This window comes from Myotis lucifugus, unplaced genomic scaffold (genome assembly GCF_000147115.1).
Source record: "Myotis lucifugus unplaced genomic scaffold, Myoluc2.0 scaffold_59, whole genome shotgun sequence".
Taxonomy (NCBI): domain Eukaryota; kingdom Metazoa; phylum Chordata; class Mammalia; order Chiroptera; family Vespertilionidae; genus Myotis; species Myotis lucifugus.
Window position 1 is genome coordinate 1,108,349 of NW_005871107.1, and position 24,607 is coordinate 1,132,955.

At 32.6% G+C, this 24,607-nt stretch overlaps 1 protein-coding gene across 2 annotated transcripts in view; it reads left to right on the plus strand.

Annotated features, from left to right (window-relative positions):
• The window catches only part of ADGRB3 (adhesion G protein-coupled receptor B3), a 677,464-nt gene that overhangs the window by 232,730 nt on the left and 420,127 nt on the right, over positions 1–24,607 (plus strand). For both annotated transcript variants that reach the window (XM_006089322.2, XM_006089323.3), the window contains 2 exons: positions 16,670–16,780; positions 22,604–22,765. In XM_006089322.2, coding sequence (XP_006089384.1) covers positions 16,670–16,780; positions 22,604–22,765 — 273 coding nt within the window. The remainder of the gene's footprint in view (positions 1–16,669; positions 16,781–22,603; positions 22,766–24,607) is intronic.

Sequence of the window (24,607 nt, forward strand, 5' to 3'; positions counted from 1 at the left end):
GGAAATTCTGGTTCTCAGAAACCATAGGGTTTGAGAAGAACATAGAGCACTGTTACATAGAAAAATTAAGTTCTTGTGCGATTCAGTTATGACCTTTATGAGTAATTAACAGATTGCTTGTCTGGAAAAGGAGTTCAGTTCTTTCTCAGCCATTTACAAAGAAGAATTGAGTACTGTTGTGAAAATTTTATTATTTTCTTAAGATTGGAGCCATAAATCTGTACAGTCTATAGAGGACACCAAAATTAATGCCTTTTCAGTCTCAGTAACTTAAGGATTGAATGTATAAATTTCTATGATATTTTTAATGGGACTCTTTGAGAATCAATCGAATGTCAACAGGGACTTACATTTTTCAATGCTTCATTGAAAATAGAAATGCATTTCCTATTTATGCTCAGTAAAGGAGATTTTGGTAGAAGGAAAAATTAAAAAGACATCCGTTGCCAAGGGTGAAAGCATTAGGGAAGAAGCAGTGTGATACATTACTCACCATTAAAATATTTTCATTATCTCCAACCTCATGTAAATAACTCTTTTGGAGGGCAACTTAATAGCAGTTCACATTGTGAGACTCTTAATTTAGCATTTTTTTCCTTCCCATGAAGTATCAAGGAAAAACCTACAAAACAGTTGGAAGGTACCTGCAGCTGAGATGATAAAAATTGAGCAAACATTAGCCTGATTCTATATCCTATCCCACCATGATTTACATCATAAGACCATGTATTTCAATTTAGGGAAGTATATCATGCGAAATGCAGGAATATAAAATTAATTTTAAAGTTGAAAGGGACTCTAGTGGTCCCGTTAACTGTATGGCCTTATAGTTGAGAGCATGGCTTGAACATTAATTAGATGTGATCTTTGAGTCCCAGACCCAACATATCTTAGCTGTATAATGATGGCCAAGCAATATAATCACTTGAAACCTTACCACTCCATATCTAAAATGGGACTAGTAATAGAACCAAACTCATGAGGAGAATAGCATTTAAATAGAGGGCCTAACTCATTAAAAAGAATTCTAACGCAGCAAAATGAGCTGAGGTGGATGGAAAACTCATGGAAATGTTGGGTAAAATGTAAAGACAGCAAAATGAGCTAAATTGGAAAGAAAGTGAAATGTATAAGTGCTCATAAAATACAATAGTAAGAATAAAAAGGCAAAAGGCAAAATATTAAGGGTAAGCTAGTGGCTTTTAAATGCTTTGCACAGTTAAAATCTCTAAATTGCTAAGAATTAGGAATTCCTTGCTGCTTTGTAGAGAGAAGTATGTCCTTAGCCTATGTGGGTTGGGGAACTAAAATTAATCCAACCATATAAACCCAAGTATCAAAGTACTGCCCTTTCTGCCAAAGACAGTCTGGAGAGATTTCATTCAATGGCCATGATGGCCCTGGGAAACAGTGAGAAGGAAGCTTGCCTTCTTTCAGGAGCTCAGGTTGAGGGGAAAAGGCACCCTCCCCCCCCCCAAAATATATATATATGCTATCACATACCATGTGGGTACATGGTGTGAATTTATACTTTGTGATGTAGCAACTTAAAGTCAAGAAATTTACTACTGTGGAATTTACTACTTTTATACTGAGGAATGTAGGAGTTTCATGGGAGGAAAATACTATGCAAGATGAACCTTTAATAGAAATAAGCTAAGACAAAATAAAATAAATTATGTGAGAAAACAAATACCATGCAGGAGAATCAGCAAAAACAACCATATATATATATATATATATATATATATATATATATATATATATCCTTAAATAAGCCATAAAAATATATGTTTAAAGTGGCTTTTAAAAAAGGGATAGGAATAAATATAGAGCAAACATGGAAGAAAAATAGATTTGGAAAAAGAACTACCAAAAATAAAACATACAGTCACTAAAATTAAAAGTTCAGTAGATATGTTAAGCACTGATTTGGACACTGTCAAGATATATATTTGTGAATTGGAAGCTAGACCTGAGGAAATCACCATGATGCAGTGAATAAGATTAAGATCATGATGTCATTCACTAATAATAATTATTTTTCCACTTCCTCTCTCTCTTTTTTTCTCTTTCTGTTCCAAAATACTTTTTAGTCATTTACAAGGCACAAGATACAGTGATGGACAAGATAGACAAGCCTCCTATTTTTATGAAACTCACAATTTAGTAGGTTGATATAGTTCTTAAACAAATAAAAAAGACAGATATTGATAAGTTCTGCACAGAGAATTAAAATCAAGTCTAGAGAATGACCGTATAGGTACTTTGTGTTTGGCATTTAGGAAGACGCTCTTAAAGGAGGTGAAAATTTAGCTTAAATGAAAATTATAAGAATGAATCAGCTATGCAAAGATCAGAAGAGTTTCCGGTTAAAGAAATCAATTAGTGCAAAGGAGAAATGAATTATGTATGTCTGAAGAACTAAAAGAAGGTCAGTATGTTTGGAACACAGTGGGTTATAGGGAGGATATGAGATGATCTTGGAGGTGCAGGCTGGGGCAGATTATATAAGGCTCTTAATAAGAGTCAGGGTAAGGAGCTTGGATCTTATTCTAAGAGTTGGGGAGGCATAAAATGACATTAAGAAAGGTACTTACATAACCTGTTTTACCATTTAAATTATTTATCTGCTATGTGAAGAATAGATTATCAGCAGGAGAAATGGTGGCAGGGTTGGGGGGCAGTAGCATGGACAGTCAGGAAGCTATTGCAGTAGATCAAATGTTACAGGCTAGTGGGGTTTAGACTAGAATGTTAGTGGTAGAGATGAGGGATGTTGACAGATTTGGAACATGCTTTGGATAAAGATGTTAAGATTTGGAAATTGATAGAAGATAGGTTCGGGAGAAAGAGAAGAACCACAGATTCTAGGAATCAAAGTAAATCCCTATAGGAATTATATCTATAGAATTCATTATTCATACAGCACTTCCAATGATATGAAGCTTGGTACTTCATATTGGCACCCATTCCTTTGTATGTGCCCCAAATTGTTAGAAAGTTCTTCTTATGGAGTTGACCTCTTTTCCCCTAATTCTTTCTTTCTTAGTTAATAACAGTTAATTTTCTCATAATCCTGCTACATGACAAGTTTTCAGACAGTCAAAGAAAGTTACCATTTCTTCCTGGTGTTGTTGTTGTTTATTTTTCTAAGCTAAATATTCTCAATTTTTTATTCTAATAATGATAATTCTATATTGAAATTTGATTATTTAAATTTGCTTAAACTTTTCTCCTAGAATTTATTATCTAAAGTGCCTTATCCATTGAGCATTCAACATTTTATCTCCAAAATAAGCCTGACATTAAACTATAATTTTTGACACAGTTCTCACTCCAGTTGTTGCTGTTTTACTATGCAGAGCACTCTTCTTTCCATATATTTTACTTTATGAATATTTTTCTTTAAAAAGTGATGACCACAAGTAAATGCTAAGTAGCCTAAAAGTTCTGAATTCTATGCTTTAAAAAATGCAAAGTTAACAATGAGATTTAGTACAGCTTTTGCCCAATGTGGACTCATAAAACTTTAGTCTTCAGAAAAACAACAGTATATCCATTTAAAAATAACTTGTAAAATGGGGCATACCTCAGCTAGGAAGAAACACTCTGTGACAAACTTCTGGCAAAATTATAATATATGGAATCACTGATTTGAAGAGAGATTATAATTAATTGGAAACTATCAGGTAAAACATAAAAAATAAATAAACAACACAAAAGGAGGCATTCTCCCTTCAAAGAAGCAAAACCTTAATTGCGTCTCCCACTTAAATCTTGGTGAAAAAATTCACTATAATTGGGTAGTCAGAGCTAGTGTCCCCTGTAAAGTTTGGGATGAGGGAGGAAGAAAAATTCTAAACTGAAACAGGGATGGACTTAGCATGTAAGAGCTGCCATCCTTAACCCCCTTGCCTATCCTTGGCCACCACCAGCTCTGTTGAAACCCATGATGATGACTAATGAGCTTTGGACTCTTTGCTAGATGATGTTAGGGTTCACACATGGTTAAGAAAGTAGAAAATCAGGTTACAAACCATGTGTAATGGACATTACCAATGTGAGCTACCACATACCTGTACGAGAATGTCTGCTTGTCACCCTAGAGTGGTCATCAGTATGCTCCTAAGTTCTCCAGCCTTCAGAGGACTGTCTTTCCTTCAGGATAATTTTTAAACAAACACTTGGCTTGAACAGCCACATAACGCAGAACTAGAAATTTAATATCTCCCTGATATTCCTAAGGATTCTTTGAGAGAGGGGTTACATATATTCTTTACATATTTTCCTGTCTATTCTTTTTTAAAAATATATTTTTATTGATTTCAGAGAGGAAAGGAGAGGGAGAGACAGACACATCAAAGATGAGAGAGAATCATCGACTGGCTGCCTCCTGCACATCCCACACTAGGGATTGAGCCCGCAGCCCAGCATATGCCCTGGTTGGGAATCTAACCCTGACTTCCTGGGGATCATAGGTCGATGTTCAATCACTGAACAACACCGGCTGGGCTTCCTGTCCACTCTTACATGTATTTGAGCTATAATATCAACTATTGCTTTGTATTTTGCTTCTGGGGCTATTCTTTTTGTTCTGTCACTTGAAATCAGTGTTCCTTTTCTTTAGTCACCTTTTATCAGTATCTCTAAAACAAGGTAAGTGTGGCTCTGGTGAAGAGGTATTATATTTCACATACATTTATACTTGAATATCACTGTTATTAAAATTGCTTCTGGTATTCATTTCACCCAAATTTCTTAGTTTTCTCCTCTGCTCTTGTCCTCCCAACAGTTATTTTATTTATTTATTTTTAAATATATTTTATTGATTTTTTACAGAGAGGAAGGGAGAGGGATAGAGAGCCAGAAACATGGATCAGCTGCCTCCTGCTCACCCCCTACTGGGGATGTGCCTGCAACCAAGGTACATGCCCTTTACTGGAATCAAACCTGGGACCTTTCAGTCCACAGGCTGGCACTCTATCCACTGATCCAAGCTGGTTGGGGATATCCTCCCACCATTTAAATGGACACCTCTCTCTTTATTTCTTCCCCAAGACCTTTTAACCTCACCTCCTTTCTCTGTTTGTCCGCAGTAAGCCTCAACTTCCCTCCAGGGCAACCTCAGTAAATTTCAAATTATGAACCAGTGAATACGTTATTCATTTTTCCAGATCAAGCCATATGTCCTATCTTTACATAACCAAACAGGACCAGCAAGATAATTTGGTAAACCTAAGACAGTTTTCTGCATTATATCTGGCCAGCTTTTATTTTGCTATTTATTCATTCACCAACTATATTGAGCACCATATGTGTATTAAAAATAAATTTGAAATGCATAGCTGGGAGAACCTCTCATAAGGGAAATGATTCACTTGTTTTCATAACTGCTGAGTTTACCATCAAAATACGCAGGTGACACTGCAGGGTCAGTGTTTGGAAGATGCACATCAGACTGTGGAAGCGAGACACTGTTTGCTATAGGATGGGATTTCTGAGGAAGAAAATGTTGAGTCAGAACCTGAGGCAAAACTCACATTTAGAGGATGAAAAATCCAAGGCAGTGAAGGGAACAGAGAAGCAGTGAGGAGGAGGGAGAAAAGCAAATCAGCAGTGTTGGAAGCCAAGGGAGTGAGCAGTTTAAAAAAATCTGTGGCATGGGGTTCAAATGCTGAAGGACTCAAGATGAATGTGACAGTTTCTAAGGGGCAAATGACTTTCAAGAGAGCAGTTTCATTCAAGGAGGCTTGAAGTCAGATTGCCTTTTATTATTGGGTGCCTGGGAAGAGAGGAATTTCGAAATAGTGTTTTGAAAGGTTCCTGTAAATAGGAAAGAGAATTGTTCAGAGTGGAATGGAAAGTAATAGATTTAGCACATGCCCTTTAATAATCAGAAATCAGGAGTTCCGTTTTCTTAGAGATAGTATTTAGTGATTACATAGGGGCTGAGATGAAAGTGAATTGCGGCTTGCAGTAACTCAGAACACCCATGATGGGTAAGCAAGGGAAAGTTGGCTCAGGGGGAAACTCATTCCCTGTGCTTAGCTGACATGCTGGTTTTTGTACTAAAAGGGAAAAAGAGTACCAAACAAGTGGGATGGAAAAGACCAATGTCCAGGCACATGCTGGTAAAAATTCAGAACTCCAAGGATAAAAAGAAAAGTCCTTTAAAAAAGAAAAGAAAAGAAAACACTTTATAGGCAATACTGAATTCTGGGATTCAGTATGTTTTCTTCAAAGTTCAGTGAGAAAAAATATAATTCTTAATGTTAAATTCTAGGCCTAGCCAAGCTAACATTCAAGTGTCAGGGCAAAATAAATCAATTTTAGACCCCTTCTCCACTGAAACATATACTTGAACAAAATTAAAAACAATTCCAAGAAAAATATCAACAAAGGAATTAATACAATGATTAGTTAAGCCTGAATTATTGAAGCACAGTGTTCTTATATAGCAGTTTGGAAGTAAATGACATTTGTGTGTCAAGGCAGAGGACAAGTGATAGCACACCCAAACCCTTATCTTGGTTTGGGAAACAGTACTGATATTGATTAACTAAAAATAATGATAGGATAAAGAATGCATATAAGTAAGTGTAACAAAATTAGTGTACAACACGAATATTTGAAGGAATATATCTAGAGAACAAAAATAATAACTGAAAATTCCTGTTAATCCAAGAAATTTAGGAAAGAGGGGGGGAAGAAATAGCAAGAAAATATTGAAGAGAGACCTTAATATGAGATGGAAGAAATAGTTTAACATTTTAATATATACAATAAATGTCAATGGATTTAATTTCTGATTGAAAGAAAGAGGATCAGATGGGATTTTTAAAATCCAGCTCTATATGTTGCATATGTGACATATGCTGAAAATAAAATGACTCTAAGGGGCTGAAAAAACACTATGAAAACGCTATGGCCAACAAATGTGATAATAAAGCAGGAATAACAGCATTGATACCAGATAAAAGTCAAATATGGAAATATTGAATATTGAAATATGAAAAAGCACTAATCAGAATAAAGAGGGATATTGTATATTGATAAAAATCAAATAGACCAAAAAGATTTAGCATTTTCTCTCCTTATACTATCTGTTGTGAAGTATATTAGAAGAAACATTTCAGAAGCAATGTGACAATATCTATCAAAATATAAATTGTGCTTCCTCACAGCAAAACCATTTATAGGAATCTCTTCTTTGGTAGTAAACCTTTGAAAGCAACATAAACGTCTAGCAATAAGAATATAGGAAGGAATCGTGTACTGAAAAAAATATACATATAGTATCTGTATACTTTTTTGACAACTTCTTGAGGAGTTTTTGAAAATAAAAACATTTTAAAAGATATAAGAGAATAGAATGAGAAATAGTCTCTTCTAAGTTATATAGAGAATAGACCCAGTGTATAATAAAAGCAATTAAAAGTTATGAGAAAGAAAACTTTAAAGATAATACAAGAAAAACCAAAGAGACCACAATATTTTGGGGCCCTTAGTGGTATGCCTTTTGTGTCAACAGATATAATGATTCTCTTAACTAATTCTGCGGAATGATATGTATGAGATATAAACTTTAATTAGTTTTATATGAACAAGTTTATGAGTAAAAGAATAAAATAAAAAATAATCTGACTAATGTATATATGAGTGCTTATATTTAATATAAAGAGCTAGCTAGTAAATTTAATATTCATATAAGATCATAAAAGCCTTATATATCAGATTAGGGCTAACTGTAAAATTTTCTCTTACAAAAATGAACTTTTGTCTGCTTTGTTCACTGCTCTATCTCCAGTGCCTAGAATCTCGTCAGGAATGTAATAAAGTGCTCATATAATATTTGTTGGATGAATAAAATTTATTCAATACCAAATGCTTTCGAAAGCATATTGTCTTGTAAAAATATTACTTTCCAATGTGGATGCTAGCTATAGCATAGATACATAGATTTAAATAAGTATCAGGCAGTCTGAGACCTCACCTTCAAAGTAAACCATGATTTAGTGCTAGATATGAGTCAAGATAACTGTTCAAAATGGATTGAGTTAAGATGTTTAGAAGCAGCCAATACAACTCCTTGTCTTACTTAGACTCTAATGCATATGTATCTGTGTACAGACCCATTAATCAAGCTTGGTACGTCCTCAGGGAGGCCTTTTAGCCTGTTGAGAGATAACCCATATGTTCATGGGCCAACTTCTGACCTGAGAAAACAGCTATAGAGCATAAAAAAGACCTTAGATCATATTCCCAGAATCTCCTTTACAAAAAGAACAAAGATGTTAAGAGATCTTAAGGCGTGATGCTCTGAAATAAGAGCTGCATTTGTGGCTGCACATTTATTTGTCCACCCTCCACATTTGGCTTTAGCTTACATAGTTAAAGTGGTCTTCAGTATCTTTAGGTACATGAAGCACTGCTTTGAAAAAGCTCATAATTTTTAGTTCTCGCTGAGGAATGCCACTTGGCTTTAATTCTAATAATGATAACAAGGAAACAAGTTTGAATATATGCTATTTGATTATAAGGATAATTTACATCCTAGAAAAAAATGAAAATGTTTTCCATGTATAGTCATTTTTTCCTAAGATATAAGCTAAAATTGTAAGGAAATGGTTAAGAAGGTATTATTTTTATTTTTACAAATTAGTATAAATGCTATATGTATGTCTTAGTAAAATCATTTTCACTAAGGAAGTCAGTTTGCTATTTCCCTCAGTAAATACATATACAACATTATCTCTTTGGGCTAAACATTCTATAATAAACTATAGAAATATAGCAGTAGACAAATGTAAAACATGACTAGAACTATTTACTTTGATATTACTAGATTCTCTAAAATTTATCTGTATGAACATAATAGATAAGTTAAAATGTTTAAAGACAGAATAAATCCTCTCTTACCTCCAGGTACAAAGAGTAACCGTGAGGATGTGCTACTAAATTGAATATAATTTAAGTGTAATAAAGATGTGTCAGAAATATCCAGATACCAGTGTCTTATGAAAAAAAGCAGGCTCACTTCTTATATATTGAAATATTTTGATCTAGCAAACATTTATCTAATTTTTTAAACCTTAAATTGGGTTGTAGAATGTACTTATTATTTTTATATATTGTCTTATTAAGTTGATTTTAGTAAGTATGCATACAGTAATATTGCTTTAAGTTAAGTTATGCTTTACTGTTATAATAAGTGAAAATGAGCTTTGACAAGTTGAAAAGTGCCATATGGATATGAGCCTTAATTTAAAAATCATAGAGGAATCATTTTTCTTAAAAAATACATTATACACAATATAATACAATAGATATAATATAATAAATATATAAAGGTAACATATATTAAAATATCAAACCAAAAATATCACTTTTTTAAAGCATTGACTTTCTTATAAAACTCTTCTGTAAACTTTTGGGGCACTAAATTATTTGAGTTGCCAATAGTTTGGATCCAGTGGTCCAAAGAGTCCTCAGCCTATAAGCAACCATGCTCTGTTCTTGTTAGGAAAATATAGAAATACTTCATCCAGGGACAACCGGTTACTTTCTTATATTTAAGATTTCCTACGATCGTTTTTGGTCACTTTAGCAATATTATGCAAATCTTGTAGTGTAAGAGTGTTAGTCTTCTGCACAAGTTGTTAGAGCTCACAGCAAAGCATCTTATTTGGCCACTTATGTGCTCATGTGCTAAATTCTGATACAGGTCAACAAGAAAAAACATTCATTTATTAGTTTAATATTAGAAGTAGAATTATATTTTTCATTTATGTGTTTCTACATTTATTTTCTTCATCACCAACAAATAAAATATTTGTTCAAGCTACTGATAGTTTATAAAAATGCAATAATTATCTCAAAAAAGATGAGATAACAAAATGCAAGTGGATAATATATAAGAAATATTAACAAATAATTCTTACATAATTACACACATTAATGATTTTTCACATAAAGCAGTGCGTCCAATTTACTAACATTTCCCAGAAGGAAAACAGAAAATAAGTATAAACATAATGATTTAAGGGTTTATACCCCAAATTTCCTATAATCATTCTATATAAAATGTTTTATAAAATTTTCCAACACATGTGGGGATATCTTTAAAAAAATCTATTATATGTAATTATTTCAAAGTTACTATTTGGAATAAAGAAATGTAAATTACAGCATATATACACAGTATATATGTTTAAGAATATATAAACTAAATATATTTGATAATAATTTCTATAACATATTTTGTATTTTATAATTTAACAACTCAATTGAAAATTCCTGAATATTTTTAATTGTTCTGTAAACATATCAGCAGTATATCCTTGACATTTCTATGTTTTTTCCATTTCTGGAAGTGACACAAAATAACCCAGTTACTTAACAGAATCATGGCCAACTATTTAATAAAATAATTTTTGTGGAAGTATCTTGAAAAGAAAAATTCTGTTTTGTTATTGTAAGAAATAGCAGTATCTTGGTCCTTATAACCAAGTATCTAACTATGGCAGCGCCAAAAAAATAGAATTTGGAGGAAAGAATATCAGTTAACCTCTTAAATTTCAATGGTGGATTTCTCAGATTCTTAATAAATCTTAATATGTCTTTATTTTTAATATTTCTTAATATTAATTTACTCAACTTTATTTAAACATTTAATGATTATTTTTTATAAAATTTTATTCTTGAATTTTTTGGAAGTTGTCTTCTATCTGCTTATTCTACTTCTGTTTGGTTCTTTGGGAAAGTAAAATTTGTATTTTTATAATCAACAGCACAACGTATTTTTTAACCAGTGTCCTTTAGAATTTCAACTTATGATGCCTCTTTTAAAATTCATGTTTCTAATAATAGTTCATGCCAGTTCTAGAAACATCTTTGGTAATACAGACTTCAGGCATTCCCCCTATAAGCTCTATCTTTTGATAAAGTATCTGGCTATAGTAGGCACTCAACAAATAGTTGTTGAGTGAGAGAATACAATTTTTAAGTATTAGCACATTTCAAAAAATATTTTCTAAAAATATCAGAAAACAGAAGGATGTCAATGATTGGTGATATGGGCTGCTCTTCAGTGTCTAAATTTCATCTATTTGCATGCAGTTAGCCAACTGTATTTCCAATAAGTGTAAAAATAAATGAATAAATTAAATAATTAATACTACTGACTATGAATCTAGAATGCATTAAATATAATAATCTTATTTCAGAAAATTTCTAGTTGTTTCTTAACAAAATTTGTCTACACCACTATAATCCAGCCATGTGATAAGATATTTATTCTGTCAACGAGTTATGCCTTTAATGTTATTACACACTATGATATGACAAATCAAATGTCACTTCAAATGTCTATTTGAATGCTTAAAAGATGTATGTTCTCTTTGGAAATGTATTAGTAAGTTATTATTGTTAAGAATAATATGTTATCTAGAAAATTAATAAAAAATGATTCTCAAGTATAGCTTAATATTTTTATTAAAAAAATAATTTTACATATTTCAGAGGATCAGGCCATGATTAGTGGATTTCCTTGAGCTATGAGCTGTAGAATATCAGAGACTCTTTCTTATTTATCTTTATAACTTGAGTATCTCACACATTAAGTAATTAATAAATGTTTACTGACAAAAATCAAGCTTTGTTTTAGAATATTAAGCTTTGTTTAAGGGCAGTGAGATTTAAGTTCTAAGTAAAGTGATATTGAAAATATTTTAATAATAACCAGAATCCATTTATGGATAATAAACATGTTGACAGAGTAAATGTTGTCCATCATCATCACACATAACTAACTTTCAAGTAATTTGGTAAGAATTTAATTTTTACCCATTGAACTATTCTCCAAGAAAGTTAAAGAAATAGTTCCAGATATCCAGAAACTTACATTTTGGAAAAACAATTGTTAACATGAAATTTATTTATATAATAAATAAATGTTGAACCCCAGTTATGTGCAAAGCAGGACGTGATTTCAAAATCCATCAACCATGTTTCCTTCCCATAGAAGTGTATAATATACTGGGAGGAATAAGACACTTAATCTAATAGTTAAAATGGAAGCCCATTATTGACATAAAGAAAAACATAAGAAAGACAGAGGCTGATTATGATTGGTTAAGAGGGAAATAGTTCATGGAAGTGATGCCTTTTGAGTTGGACTTGGAAAGGAGCTTTGTTGCAGGCCTGTCTAGAAGAGCTGGTATTTCAAGTGAAGAACATTGAGGGAAAGGATGCAGTGGCTTGACTATTTCCATAACAAAATGTAGTGCCATTTGGCCATAGAATGTAAGTAGGACATAACTTTGAAAGTATGTTGAGAAGCAATAATAGCCTAGGCTAGGAAGATTTCTGCGGAAATGCAAAGGAAAGTTAGTGTTTACATTGCAAGAAAGATTGCAATCATAACCATTATCAACTAATCTGATGTTCTGCTTATCTATACATTAAAAAATACACACATGGTTAAATAACAAGTGGATATGTGTTTTAACTTTTTGATTACTTCAATTTCACATTTTAATAACCCTTGATTTCCAGACAAAAACTTCGTAACTGGCAATTGACCATCAAGTGTCAGTTTTCAAGTCTATTAGTTTCTTAATGATATACTTATACATTCTTGGATGGGCAAAGAAAAGACATAAAACTATACTTAATAGATTTTCAAAACCTATCTTTCACATAACTTTATTTGTGTCCTACTTCTAGAGACTAGTGCTTTTTATCAAGAAACATAGTGAATGAGTCTATGAGAAAATGTACCTAAATATGGATTTCATCTTCAATCATTTGAGTTTTACACTTAAATGCAGTTATTTACCTGCCACTTAATTGATACCATCAACATCAAGACATAGGAAATAACCCTGTACTTTCATAAGCCATGTATCATATGTACATACACAATATTATGCTGTACATTACTTCATTTGATTTCATAACTTTTTTCTTTGCTTTCACCAAAGCAAATCATGTTTTTATTTGGCTATGCTATTTTTCTTGTGTAACTAATGTAGTATATTCTCTTTGCCAACTCAGAATTATTTGAATATGAATCAATAACCCATGAAGAACTTATGCTAAAGATTTACCTCAACCATATTCTCTACAAAAGAGAATAGCAAAAACAATACCGTGTTGTTTTCTAAGTTTGGATAATACAATTAGCCTTTCTTTTCATTAGAAGTGAAGAAGATATCATTTGAAAGAGAACACAAATGTTTTGAAAATATCCCATGGAGAGATATAGATGGAACCATAACATTTGTTGTTAAATTTTAACTTTGATAACAACCCTAAGACAAAGAAGTTATTTTTTTCAAACACTTGTCTCATAAACATTAGCAAAAGAAACTCACTTGATTAGATAATAGCTTACATGTTTTACTTAAAAATTCAGATTGTTTTGGGTCTGAAACTATAGGTCGGGACATCCAGAAAATACTGCCATAGTGTTGTTTTTCTCTCTGATAAAAGGAATAAATTGTTTAGTATGTTCTATATCTTTTGGGAACTTCAATTCTTCAGTTTTATCAAGGCCTCATATTAGTTCTCCTTTTTTTATCGTCACCCAAGGATATGGATTTATTGATTTTAGAGAGAGATGGAGAGAGAGAGAGAGATCTATGTGAGAGTGAAACATGGATAGGTTGCCTTACCCCCCAACCAGGGATCTAATCCGCAACCTTTTGGTGTATGAGACTGTACTTCAACCAATTGAGCCACCCGGTCAGGGCAGTTCTCAATTTTTAAAAGTAATTTTTCAGATAAATGATATTGAGAGCAATAATCAAATATATTATTTCAACTTTTGGTTATGTAAATAATATGTAATTGAGTTCAGAGATGATTGAAGAATTTCTTAAGTACTGTGACCTCCATATAAGCTATCAGCACTAATGTTTATATAACATTATTTTTTTTAATATATTTTATTGATTTTTTACAGAGAGGAAGGGAGAGGGATAAAGAGTTAGAAACATCGATGAGAGAGAAACATCGATCAGCTGCCTCCTGCACATCTCCCACTGGGGATGTGCCCGCAACCCAGGTACATGCCCTTGACCGGAATCGAACCCGGGACCCTTCAGTCCGCAGGCCGACGCTCTATCCACTGAGCCAAACCGGTTTCGGCAATATATAACATTATTGATTAGTAGAAGTGACTACAGTGAAGGATAGTATTGAAATTAAATTGTATTATATATATGTTTGAGAGATATAAATCACATCCCAGCTAATAATATGAAATAGTTCTCTTAATTAATAATGCCTGTTTTAGAAAAATCAAGTACTTTACTTGTGTTTAAACTTTAGAAAGAATTAAAAATTGAACATGATACTTTTAAAATCATATCAGCAGTGTCCACCAACATACTCAGACCACTAAATTTTAGGATCATAGTCCCTGTACAAATAAACTATTTTTCCTTAGGAAACAGATTGTGAGCTATTATGTTACCACTGAGTTGAATAATTTTCTATTAGTACAGGTAATAGTGTTACTTAGTTAAGACGTTGTGGGCATGGAATAATTTCTTTTGATATTCTTTGCCCTTCCAGTGCCATAGCTATCTTAGTGTGAGCATCAGAGACCCCAACGTATTTATGTAAACATGCACTCTGATCTAAATGCCCTAACACACACACACACACACACACACACACACACACACACACACACCCCACATACACACAAGTTAAATGACAAATTCTAGAGGACAGAAGGCCAAACATACTGTTAATAAAGAACACTACTTAAACTTCTTTTGCTATTTCAGATCCAGAAAAATTCAATCATCTATCCTATTTTAAAAAATTGGATAGTGCATAAGAGCCTAGATATAAACATTTTAAGTAGTCAGTTTTCAAAAGAATTAAATGATATGTGATTAGATACCTATTAGCATAATGAAACATGGTTTAGGTAGCACAAACTGTACAAATAAAAGAATGGAATGAAAGGATGTTGGCAGTAATGGAAAATAGTGATGGATTTTACAAGATTAAACCAACTGACATTTTAGGAAAAATTCTATTTTCTGCTTTGGATTTTATCTAAACTGACAAACAACAAATACACATTTAGATTCCTCAAATTTCTCATGTCATGTTCTCTTGGATGGAATATCTGGAAAGAATATCTGACAAATCAACCTGTCAGGCGCCATACTTTAATATTTATGTGGGGATTTGCCAGGACGGACAAAAACATGTGCTAATCTTTCTCCTTACATAAAAGACAGTTGGTAGAATCAATGCTTACAAAATACACTGCTTATTTACACAAGTACGTTTTGTGCAATATTTTAGCAGAAGGTTATTTAAGGATTGATGGTGAAAGGCAAAATAATGAGCTGGTGAAATTATCCATTCCCAAATTTTGACACTATTAGTTCTGGCAATATATCTCCACTATCATTAAAATCTGTTTTACCCAATCGTTTTTTTAATCTTCACCCAAGGAAATGTTTATTGATGAGAGAGAGAGACAGAGAGAGAGAGAGAGAGAGAGAGAGAGAGAGAGAGAGAGATCCCTTCCTATACACACCCCGACCTGGTATTGAACCCACAACCTATGTACGACGTGCCCTGACCAGAATCGAACCTGCACCCTTTTGGTGTACCAGACAACACTTCAACCAACTGAACCATCTGGCCAGGCTACTCACTCATTAATCATTTTTGGCATCTATAAAATACCTGGTCTTAAGGTCTTAAGAATTTTCTGGATGTAACAGAAAGCACCATGATTTCCACCTCCTCAGAAATTCCCTTCCCCTACCTACACTCCCCTGAGCCCAAACAGACAACGGCTTTGATATTAAAATTATTTTACAGTAACAGTGCAATCATGGAACTCTTGCAGATTTGTAAGCATATGAATTTTTAAAAATATATTACATGGGATCTATTATTTTTTCAGCTGATTTTTTTCTCTCCTCCATTTGTCTCTGAGATAGGCCCAGATTTTCACCTTTCTGAGGATGCTATACCACTAAAGGATTAAATAGCAGAAACCTGGAGTCACTCCCTTCTTTAAACATAATTCTTACATGTGGTTTGAAAAGAGCTAAGGACTTCTTTGGAGGCAGGGGAGGGGAGAATGAAAATTACTTCAGCCACCATTTTCTATGAGCTTTTGAGGACCAAGGGCAACCTCATCTTTGGAAAAATAATCCATCAAATGAATGTTTACCTTAGGAAAGCTAGGATACAGGATTACTCATTCCTCAGTAACATGTGCTGAAAACTTGTGGGGGGCACTGCTAAACAGCAAAGCAGCAGCTGTCACGCAGTCAGGCTTCTATCTCTGAAAAACAACAGTTGACACTGGGGTTGTATTTTTTCTGATGTATTGCTTCAAACGTTACCCGAGAAGAGTACACTATTTCTGTTAATTAAGCCGAGTTAAAACCTGGTGTGTCATTTTATTGACTGTTATTGTTTTTTGAAACCTTGTTCTTGTTTATAGATTTTTTGACTTGAGTTTAGAAATATTCCAAGCAGTTCAGTCTAGCAAATTTAATATTGTTAATTTAATCAAGTAACTTCTAGGTATATGCAGGAACATATTGCATGAGACAGTAATGTAATTTGTGAGAAATGTCTACACACAAGCTTTCATATACCTTTATTCTGTCTTTAGAATTTGGAATGATGGGAGATCATACAATTAAAAGTCAGCGACCTCGATCTGTTCATGAGAAAAGGGTCCCTCAGGAACAAGCTGATGCTGCTAAATTTATGGCACAAACTGGTAATACGTTAGTTACATTTTTCTATTTATTGTTGTTAATTTAATGGAACCACTGCATGTTTCATAATCTTTTGCTGCACATTTGTCAGTTTTTGGAGCTGATATTTTTTTTGATCCCATTTTTCTTTTTCTTTTTTGTCACCAGTTAAAGTCCATAAATGAAGTAGCTGTGAATTGAAAAGTGCAAAACTAAAATGTGTTAAGGTTTATTTTGCTTTCATTATGGGACATTTAGGATTTACATATTATTCTTTACTATGTGAATTAACTACTTTAAATTAATCATTAAACTTTTAAAGGAAGTCAACAACGTTATTTTATCAATGATTGATAATGATAGGACTTCAGAGTCAAAATTATAAATAGGACTTTAGATGATAAAATTTAAATTAACAATATTTAATATATTGAATATTTTTCAAATGTCATACATCACATAAATATTAACTGATTGTTAAAATGTATAGAAGTGTTAGAAACAGTTATTTTTATAATTTGGTACTTTTTATTTGAAAAGTGGTTTCTTATATAATCTAAATAATAAAAAGTTGACAGTATTTGTAAGCTGTAATACAAATAATTAAATATCAAAAATTACTTTATAGCTTATAAAATTTAATTATAAATTAATTAGATTACTTTAAAATACCTCCCTCCAAATATATATATTAACAAATAAATACATTCATATTTTGGCTCATCATAATAAATGGGCTATAATTTCATTTGGATACATTGCATGTGTACATTCTTGGATGAAACATGTTTAAATTGTGTTACAAACATTTTCAGGTGTCAATTTTATTTTGGGAAATTTCAAACTAACAGTTTTAATGATGTCTTTATGAAGTTTTATGCATTTTGATCTAATAATCTGTATACCATTAATATAAAAGTTTCTAGTATGTGACCAGCCTTTTGACATGACATTCAGAATGATTTTTATGGAATTCCCTTGAAGAATGTATATTTTCTTTAGTTCATATGTTCTTAGAATAACATTAATTTGGAACAAAGATTTGAATCTTCAACTTAAAACTGTAAATTCTTAATAAAATGTGCTCTTGGTAATGGGTGAGTGATAGATTTTAATACATTAGTTGCAAGTAGATCAAAGAATTCTCAGAAGAGGAAGATGTTTAGAATAAATTGTACAATAAGGACATATTTTAGTGTATATATATATATATATATATATATATATATATATATATATTGCAGCCAAATTCAGAAATGAAGAAAACTTGCTTATCTGAATTGCTTTTGGTGCACCTTCTTATTTTTAAATAAAAGTGATTTATATTTTTTTACTATTTGCTTGAACAAGTCAAATGTATATTACCAGATTCAGGCAAATTTTTAAATTTTCTAAATCTATTTTTTCTGCTTTACAGAAAGCAAAATGTCTCAACCACTAAACAGAAATTAGAGCACTTTTGACTCTAAGTGGAGGCATTAGGGCGTGGGCTGACTAGACAGCAGCCTCCTTCAGGTGCCATCCATGGGGACAATAGTAAGGGTGTCCTTACTTTTTGAAAAATAGGTGGCAGGCATTGTTTTACTGAAAAAGACTTAAAATTTGGGTCAATTAGGAGTGAAATGATAAGCTTTAATTTTAAATTTCCAATAATGTGGTAAAATTCGTTTATGCTTAACATTATATAATTTTGCCAGGAGTTTTACCTAAATTCAGTTTTGAGATTTGCCTGCAATATATACCAAGAAGAATCAGTTTTCATCCAAAATCTTAATTGCTAATTCAAATCATATGGAACATTATGTTTTCTTACTAAGAAATTACTAATTCATTTTCCAGGAATTGTTCTGTATCTAATAGGTGGTATTACATCTCTTGGTGAAATAGTTGAAACACTTATTATATAGATCTATGAGGAGCTTTTAAACCATATCCCCATCATGTTAACAATAATTCAGAAAAAGCAATGAACTTCAAAATTATGGTTTGAAAATATTTTTTGGGAGTTCAAATGGATGAATAATAAATATTTATTATTTCACTTTTATCCAAAGATAGTATAGGCAAATATAAATGCATGCATGCTACTTGTTTTAAATGTAAAGTACTCTGATATTGATAATAGACTGGAAAACTATATTATATAAATAGGTTTTTTTTAAAAAAAAACTCTGACGCTAGAAAATTATAAAGATAAAAAGAGAGGAGATTTTTCTTAAATGCTTTCTGACATTATACTTTATTTAGTTGTTAAGTTAGTCTGAATAAATATAGCTAAGTGTCCACGAAAATTGTTTTACTTATAAAATTTTTCTGTTTGTCTTTCAAACCAAGAAATTGGTGTTATATATAAACAATGATAGTGCTAACATTAATTTGAGAACAAGGAATCATGCAATACAGGTAAAGTCTAATAACAAAAACTAATTTTTATATTGGTCATAAGAAAAAAACCCCCAAAAGCTATCAAGCTTTATAATTTAAGAATTACTTCTCAAAATTAGTAACCTGGCCTCTTCAATCAGTATGATCAGTAACCTACATTTAAAAAACAAACTTTCCATAAAGTAATCAAGTGAGTGGAATTTTTTTTAAAGAGTAACATTTGATAAAGTAGGATTATTTTATCAAAATAACTCCAGTAATTGTTATAGCTAGCTTGAATGAAAATGGACAGTGCTCCAATAGCGTTGTACACAATTTGTATTTATAGTCAAGGAAAATTAAATGAAGTAATCAGATATACACATTTAATAAAGATATAAGTTAAATGCCAATAAGATGGCTTAGGAAAACTTGTTTAGAAAAATAGTCTTTTAGCCTATATAAGTAATACATAGCATGTTATCTAAAATAGAAAAATAAAAGTATGTTTTTTTAATTTCATGATTTTAACATACTAGCACAACTTTATATTAATATTTTGTTGATAATTTAAATGCCCTGTCATACATAATCTCACCAAATCCTCACAAATACATTTTGAGGTAGATGTATTACTTATTTTATTGAGAGATTCTGAGGAATAGAGTGACTTTCTTAGGCACAGAGCTAATAATTCAGTAGCTTCCCATCAAACATAGGTCTTTTGACTTTAATTGTAGTGCTTTTCCAGTTTCCTTTTATGTTTTGTGCCAGGATAAAGAGCCTCCATAGTGCCTTAGATACAGAATCCTTTTTCATGATATTTAATGTGCCTTCTCAGTTGCAAGTTAAATAACTAGAATAGTTTGTGCTATCTCCAAAGACACATATATTAAAAATTGAATATATTATTATTTACTTTCTTAATATCAGTGAGTTTTTTAAAAGCACAAACATCTTTTTTATAAAACATATTAGCTATTCCTCACAATGACCCAAAGTGTTTGACTAGAATAGTCTTCACACCTTTTGGACTGAGGAAGGGGCAGCTTAAAAATTATAACTATTCAGTGGAAAGGTCATTTGAAACTAGAGCATTTGAGGGATGGCCCTCCTTTGGGTAGGTAAGCCAGTGCTTGAGTGGCAAAATTTGATGCATAATTTGAAAACCAATATATATTGCACTTATTTATTTTGTTTTTGGTCAACAAAATAAACCATTAGTTTGGAGAGAGTGAAGAAGGCCAATTCTGAGCACTAATGATTAATCTCTCATGATCCAGGCATCACTGGTTAGCCTGTTCAGCATCGTTATGGTATCATACATTAGGAAGCAACCCAGATTTGTACATAAATACATTTAAAAGTAGATTTTGATCCTGATTCATTGCTCAGTTTAATGAATTTTTCCTCTGCCATCATAGCAATGCAAGGGCAAGAGAAGGACTGCTTTTATGGAAAAAAACATAACCTGTCTTATTTATAACTTTTATTATTTACTTACTATAGAACTCACAGTTTTCAAGGTTTTCTGGCTTTTAAATAACAAACAAATCATAATATTTCTACTTAATTTAATCTCGTTACAAATACAGATTGAAATATCAAATGAAAAAAAATCCATTACATTTTCCCTAACTTTAACCTTAAATTTTCATTGCGAAATAAATATGTGCATATATACATATATGTGTGGATATTTTTAACCATTGTCACATTATTTGCTTTATAGAATAATGATTTTTAATCTTGATAGAGTATTCTTTAACGTAAAAGAACAAATTATGAGGCAGGGCTTTAAATATTATTTAAATGGTCTCCCAATAACATTTCATGAATTAGTTATGTATAAATTGGTGAAGGCAAAAACACTGAAATAATCAAGGGTGATCCTTATAGAATTTCTAGGACAAACATGATCCCAACACTAAAAAGAGGCCCGCTTTGATGTAATTCGTCATCTCAGTTACCTCTTGCTCTCCCTTTATGGTATATTTTCAGTGATAAATGCATTGTAATCTATACCTCTGGGTAAATAATGCAGACCGATATAAAAGCAAATGCTTCTTAACCGTGTTCTCCAAAGTGTCGTCTGCGGACTCATGCTCATTTGTGAACTAGTTGTTACGGGCCCTCCAGGAAAAAAAGAAGCTTATTCCAGAATGCAGCTTCAACTGCTTTAGCAAGCACATGTTTTATTTCCGCTGGTATTTATTTATTTGAAAGAAGAAATTCTTAGTGAAGAAATCAGAAAATTGAGTTATATTCTGGTTCAAGCCCTCTCTCTCCTGGAGTAGCTGCCTGGGGACCGGCTGCCTTGAGTAGCACTGCAAGTCATTTCTAAGTCATTTACCAACCTTTCAAAACACATGGACAAAAGGATTATCGTATTCTATTTATTACTTGAATTCTATTCCAAAGACAAATTTTAAACAGAATGGGTAAAATATAAATTGCTTCTTGATTTATATAGTCAATACTACAAAGTTTTCAGAAACACTTCTCCTGGAAATGTTTTCAACAACAAATGGTTAATTTAAATGGTTCCTGCCAGTACATGACCCAATTTTGTAATTTGGGCAAAGCAACTACAAGTTTTCAAATAAGTTAAAAGTCTATCCTGAACATAATGCCAGAATAGAAACAGAAGCACATTGCTATGGTCTTCGAAATTATTGACTTTATGTCATTTTGGGACGTGACTTTTGATAATAGAATTTAGATATCATTTCAGTGTGATGCTTACACCAAGAAAATTAATGAAGTCAGACAGTAATTGGCTTTTTAGGGCCCTATTTTGGAGTGAAATTTAGTTCCATATTGAATGACTAGAAGTCATAGAAGCATTTTCTTTAATTTCAAATAAGAATCATTACTTTAGGTCATGGGGAGAATTGTGACAGAAGGTATTCAATAAATTCTCACACACACAAAAAAAATAGCTGTCATAGGATGAAAAAGTAGGAATAGCACTAGGAAAAAATTATAAAGTGTCAGTGCTCAACAATAAAAATTAGATAAGCCCAAATCCAAGGGCTCCATCTCATCCAGCATTAGAAAGTAAGAAATGCGGTAAAGAATTAGGGAAGAATACATCAGTATTTTCCCGTTCAGAAAGCCAGAGTGAATTACCAATACATTTTCCTTCCTCTCCCATCAGAGTGCAAAGCTTGAAGAGAATCACTTCAATATTAATTCTTGTTGTAAAATTCCGACTGGCCCCTTCACAGTGTCCATGGCACAGAGGAATTTGTGAAGAGTAGTTTTGCTAACAGGGGTATAGCAAACTTGGACCTCGCAATAGCGTAATATGTATCTCCCTTTAAATTTCTTTTTCTCCTAAGTGTTTTCTTGTACCGTTTGATGTACTGTCGTATTATCACATTGAAATTATTCTTGCATGTCATAATGTCTTTGGTAAAGTGCTTAGTATATGAATATTCAAGACAGTATTTCATGTCTGTTTGTTGTCTTGCACGCAGGTGAATCTGGTGTGGAGGAGTGGTCCCAGTGGAGCTCATGCTCAGTTACTTGTGGTCAAGGGTCGCAGGTGCGAACCAGAACTTGTGTATCACCTTACGGGACACACTGCAGCGGCCCATTAAGAGAATCAAGGGTTTGCAATAACACTGCCCTCTGTCCAGGTAGTGTTAGCAGCAACTACAACTGTGGATGTTATTGAATTGTGTCATGCTACGCATTTGGAACGATTGATTTGTTATTTTCATATGAACTGGGTATAGGCGTTTTAATTAGAGTGGATAAGTGTAATTCTTACTCAGCTGTGAAATTTTATTATGTATGTGATTATTTCTGCTTTCAGAGCAGTCAAGAAATGAGATAAATGACTCCCCTACCCCCTGAACTATACACTTAAAATTTCTATATCTGCTTCTTATCGTATTTAAGGTTCAATATATTTTCTTATTTTAGATGGTGAAAATGTCCAATTGCATGTTTGAAGAATAACATAACTTGCCAGCATGCTGAAGTATGATCTCTACCCATTGTCTAAGGCAGTGTTGATATGGTCATTAAGGATGCAGCTATTCTCCTACCATTTATTTGACCCTATCAGGGAAAATAGTGTCCCTGAGTAAAGGATTTCCCATTAATTCATTTCATCCAAGTGGCTGCCCTCATCAGAGCTGTCCGCTGCTTTTAAATGTAAAGCCATTGTAATATATATATACCTGTGTGTTAAATGGAGCACAGCACAATAGCTATTTCATGAAATATCAAAATTTTGTTCTCAGTTAATGCATTGCATAATATAGGAGCCTCTCCCTCTCAAACCACTGACTTTCATGTAAACATAAGCACTAAAAGGAATCTGGATCTTCTGTCAAGAAGTCCAAAGCGCATGATATAGTGAATCCTCAGATTTATTTTTTTTCAACCATTTGGTGGATGGCTGATGCAAACTTACTGACTGCTGCACTTGCATTTACAGCTTTTCCAGAGGCTTCCAAAAGGGGGTGGGCATAAAGAAAGGGGCTGGCACTGCCTCAGCATTTCATCTGCTGAATTGTGCTTTAAAGTTTTCTGCTGAGTTTGATTTCCAGAGATGGCTGGTTCTGCAGTTGCTAAAAGCAAGAAGAGAGTGTGGGTGGTGTGGGGGAAGCACAGGGATAGTCCCAATTTGCCAGCAGAATGGGCAAGGGCAACCCATTAAAAGACAGTTTAGAGGAGTCGTTGTTTAATGGGTGTAGAGTTTCTGATTTGCAAGATGAAAAAGTTGTGGAGATTTGTTATACGACAATGTAATTATACTTAACACTAATAAATTGTACACTTAAAATAGTCTTGATGCTAAATTATACATTATGTATTTTTTATCACAAATAAAATAAAATATGATCTGAAAGAACTAAAAGTTAAAGGAAGTGGAGGAGGAATGATCCCATGAGGAGGGTGATGCCTTTATAACAGAAATGGGAGATACAATGCAGTAGGTGAAGGGAGAATTAAAAGCTAACCAGTGCAGAAAGCTAGAAGGAAAGGGAGACAGAATAAAGAAATTCTGTTGAAAACAAGAAAAATAAATATCAGGAGGCATTAGACTACATGAGAAAAACATCAAGTGAGAAATAGAAAGATTCAGAGGGGGAAAAATTCTTAAGTTGGTCATGGAAAGGAGAAGACAATGAAAAAATGATAAAAACAGGCCGTATCACAAACAGAATCTAGGTATGTTTGTCAAGAGGAGGGAAACAAGAAACAGGAAGGAGCTGAGGATTTTAAGAATTATAAAATGCCTAAATCGTAGGTAAAACCTCATGGATAAAAACTTAATGGATTTTCAGTAGAGTGTGGGTAGAGTACATTGTCTAATACTTAAACTGGCCCCTATGTACAGTATTTGTATTAAGGGTTCCAGGATCGAGTCCCCTGCCCTTGACAATGAGAAAAGTGTCAATAGAAAATGGAGTTGTACTTGATATATAAATGTATCTTGTCAGCATCCTTTTGAATACTCAAGATCC